Source organism: Numenius arquata, chromosome 1 (assembly GCF_964106895.1).
Source record: "Numenius arquata chromosome 1, bNumArq3.hap1.1, whole genome shotgun sequence".
Classification (NCBI taxonomy): Eukaryota; Metazoa; Chordata; class Aves; order Charadriiformes; family Scolopacidae; genus Numenius; species Numenius arquata.
Window position 1 is genome coordinate 40,460,023 of NC_133576.1, and position 4,203 is coordinate 40,464,225.

Sequence of the window (4,203 nt, forward strand, 5' to 3'; positions counted from 1 at the left end):
TTTTTCTTGGAAGAAAGTGGTCTTACTTGAAAATGATTGCCTAAACCATACATGGCTGTTAACGCCTCTAGCCTGTGTTTGACCCAATTTGGTTTTAATTACATGGACTACTGCAAGCGTTCACACTGGCAATACCAACATTTTCTTTTTTTCACTAGGTGAAGCTGATAAGTCCATGATACTCCCGCAGTGAATCTCCCTCCTTGACCTTACAGTGACTGCAACAAGGTACTAGTGGCCAGGCACTTTTGCAGCACCGGGGCCATCACCGACCCATCAGCTTCACCATCAGTTCACGGTTATTCAGCCTGACCGAGGCCATTGTCTGCAGCTCTACAGATGGGCAAGCAGTTAGCCTGGTTCATACCAGGTACCACTCAGGATGTCCCTGTGCAAAGTGCAATCCTTTCTCCCCTTTTGCTAGGAAGACTTTGCCTCGGGAATCTGCGTGCTTGGCTGCTCCACGGCCAGCTGGTTTTCAAAGACACAGCACAGCTTGTAATTTTCTATGAGCTTGGCTTGAAAATACTCCCTGTCCTTCTTGTGCCAAATGTCTGTGGCAATGTAGGTGTTGTAGGGGTCGCGGGAGCCCTCCAGCCTCCTGGAGCGGATGTTGGTCAGCATGACTCCCACTGTGAAGAAGCCAAAAAGGCCGATCATCAGCAGCACGTAGATGATTTCCAGATTGCTGCTGGCGCTTTTGACCTGGGAAGGTGCAGAGCTATTCGTCTGCTGTAGGTAGTCTTGCAGCAGCTTGGAGAGGAGTGAATTCAGGGCTGTGTCGTTAGACAGCACCAACATCTTGTTTTTCTGTCCGTCACGCTTCTTTCTTCCTTCCTTCCTTCCTTCCTTATTTGTAGGTTTTCTAGAAAAGCATAAAAATCAAGGACATGCTAGACAAATCATCAGATAAAGATGCAAGTCTCTCTGTCTCCCTTTACTAGTTCCCCTCCTCAGTGAGGAAGCTACTTTGGAGCAGAGGCAGGGCAGCCGGACTGGCCTAGAGGGACCTCTTCACCTCCTGTTTCCAAGCCAGGCCAGTTAGGCTGAGTCCATCCCCCATACACCCTTGCCTTGCAGACCCTCCTCAGTCCTCACAGACAGTCTGTCACAGTGTGCAGCTGCCCCAGCTGTTGGCCACTCACACGGACACTTCACCCAGGCCTCCCATGCTGCTATTCAAAGCCCGTGACTTCTCTCTTGAGCCCCCCGCAGGCATGAAGAATGTCTCACTCCCACACTGCAGCAACTGCTTTGAAGATTGTTATTATGGCTTCTCTTGCTCCTCCCTCCTCTACTTTCAGCTTAAGGATTGAATTTGGAAACAAAACTTCTCTACCTGAAATCACTCAGTACCTGCAGCAAGCTCCTCCTGTCCACCCTTGTTGTGGTGCCTTGCCTTTCTTCTGCAGCTCTCGTAGTGATATACACCATGGAAAAATAATCAATCAAACGTCTGACAGAAATGTATCCCACACTAATTTAATGCAACTTCCCAATGGGCACCTGCCCAAGGAGTGGATACAGAGGGAGCCTATAGTAACTGCCTACCCAGCAGTGGAAAGGAAAAGCATCTCCCTTCATCCCTCCCCCTACAGACTGGCAGTTCTCCCCCAGGTAGTTCCCTGCTTTCTCCTCCAAACTAAATTGCTATGCAACCAGTGTTTTGCTGTCCGGTTAGGAGGACTTGCACTGGCATCACTGCAGGTCAGGAATAGGGCAGGAGATGGTAACACCAAGAAGCACCTGAACATCCAAAGCCTCCTAGCTGTGGCACTCTTCATTGACAGTCTTACACAAGAAGCTGAAGGGTCCTTTCCCCCTTTCCAATGTCAGCTGTAAATCACTTAATAAGAGCAATCTTATCAGCACTGCAGTCCCAAAGCCTCAGCAGCCAGGTGACATGACTGACAATCTCACTACAATGCCTAATTTAAACGTCTCTGTTTCCCTCTGTTTTTGCCCCTAGCACATCTGAATGAGGTACTGTTATTCAAGGTGACTTCTGTGACAGCAATCTTGTAATCATCTAAGATGGCTGTCAGTGCTTTCTGCAGTTTTAAATCTGTGAGAGCAAGCCAGCACGTTAGCAAAAGCTTCTCCAGCATACTTAGCTTTTGTTGGTTGGTTGGTTGGTTGTTTTTTTGAAGAGGTACTATATTGTAACAATTTATAATACATCAAGAAAGAAATGAACCCTTGGGCAGAAAACCACCAAAAGGCCTAGGCAGCGATTATACCCCTCTGTGAGGGCAACATTAATGATGCATAGATGTTGTGCAGGACCTCTGCACGGGAGGGAGTTTAGCTGCGCACACAGCCTCCAGCTGCCGGTAACGACACTGCAGTAGATGAGATGTATCTGGAGGCTTCTTTGAATTGTCTGCACCTCTTTATGGCATAAATGCTGTAAAAGGAGATGCTGAGACAGAGGAAGCGAGAGGAGGACACTGATCTTATGACCTGCTGTCCCTCGTAGGAAGGGCAGTTACTTACCCAGCGTGTTCTGTGCTGGCAGGGGCCCTTGCAAGCTGAATAAAGTACACAATTCACGCAGACATGAATACGGTCAAACATACTCGTATGAATTAAATGCTACTGCAATTGCATGTGTTGATTTTCAGTTCAAACCCTTTTGCTAGACCTCCCAGCTGTGCAGTCATGGATTTGGAGCCAGGTCTCACTGAAAGTCAGACACTCAGCCCAGGGTGGTAAATTCTGTGGAGAAAGCCCTATTCTCCTCACCATGTAATCCTGGGGGACACGAGCAGCACCAGCCCACACCAGATGACACAACACTCCTTCCCCTGGCGAATGGGTGACCACTGGGAGCCCAGGTCAGGCTCCTGTGGGCCCAGACTCACCCTCCTCCAAGCAAGCAGTTCTTGCCAGGAGGTGCCTTGCCAGCAGGAAAAATGAGCACCCATGAGAGCATGCCTTGGTATTTTGGCTTTAAATAGAGCTGAGCCTGGGGGTGGCAGAGGGAGACAAAAATCCCCTGTACAAAACAATATTCTGATCCAATTTATTTCTTCAGTTGCATGAGTCAAAGCTACAGGAAATAACATCTTGGCAGTTTGGGCTTAACAGTTAAAATCTATTCACATTTCACAGCTGTGTTCAGATCCTTTAAGAAGGAAAGGAAGAGAAAAAGAAGTTTAAACCTTTATCTGAGCTTACTCCTCCTAAGCGTGTAGAACATGTCAACACTGTAAAATGTAAAACTGCTAACAAATCATTGCAGTAACTTTACAGATGAAACAGAGAATTTCACTGGATCTCTCAACTTTTTCAAGACAGACAGGCAATCCTTTCTCATAATAATTATCAGCTTCACTGACAACATTTCTGGTGCTGATGAATTGATGTTTTGAGGCTGAATATCCTCAGTTACCTTCCTATATTCTCTTGGGAGGTTTCTGAGGGTTGCAAGGTTTTTCCCACTTCTGGGTTGCTTGCACGCTGGCTGGGCTGGAAGCCGGCAGGGAGCCGAGTTGCCTGATATCTGTAACCACATTAGATGGCAATAACAGGAGAGATTAAGAGAAGGAGAGGGCACACTCCCGTTCTCCAGGAAATGTCCTCCTGAAATCTCAGCAAGCCAGAGATTTAGGCCTCAGACACCACCACACAAGCCCTGTGCAACTCTACTGAAATCCATACTGGGGCCGGTTTAGAGCTGGAGGACACAGGACCAGGAAGAGCTACCTGTGTCACTGGCCTACTCCATGACTGATGATCACATCTCACTGTCCCAAAACTATGTTTTGACCACAACCAGAGTGGTTTTCTGTTCCCCACTACTCTACCCAGGTGGCTGCTGGTGGGCACTGCCCCAGTCCCCTCATGGAGCTCCCCTGAGGAGCTCTGAGTGAAACCGTGCCCAGCCCAGCATCTGCATCTCAGTTTATCTGGGTTGCATCCTGGTAAGCCAGGACCTTGCTTGGGGTGGTGGTCTCCATCCCACACCATCCCACAGGAGGTTTCAGTGTGTGCTGAGTGGGTCGTCCCTCCTACTTCTTTTGAAGGGGCAAGCACTGAGCAGTGAACAGCCTGTGTTACAAAAGACCTGGGGCAAAACTTAACAGTTCAGTAACTTTTTCACTGGCCAGGGATTCAGAGGGACTTCCCTAAGGTTGGCAGCAGCCTGGGCCACATCCTGCTCTCAGGTGCATTTCTGCTTTTGCATCCATTACACTAAAT

The 4,203-nt window shown here is 48.4% G+C and overlaps 1 protein-coding gene across 1 annotated transcript; it reads right to left on the reverse strand.

The window, feature by feature from the left end:
- Positions 1-420: 420 nt before the first annotated feature.
- KCNE1 (potassium voltage-gated channel subfamily E regulatory subunit 1) lies at positions 421-801 on the reverse strand. Its single transcript, XM_074156963.1, has one exon. The coding sequence runs from the start codon at positions 799-801 to the stop codon at positions 421-423; it is 381 nt and encodes a 126-aa protein (XP_074013064.1).
- Between the last annotated feature and the right edge of the window lie 3,402 nt (positions 802-4,203).

What these genes read in the sequence shown, in the direction of transcription:
- KCNE1 (XM_074156963.1), bottom strand. Translation starts at nt 801, where the DNA reads ATGTTGGTGCTGTCTAACGACACAGCCCTGAATTCACTCCTCTCCAAG.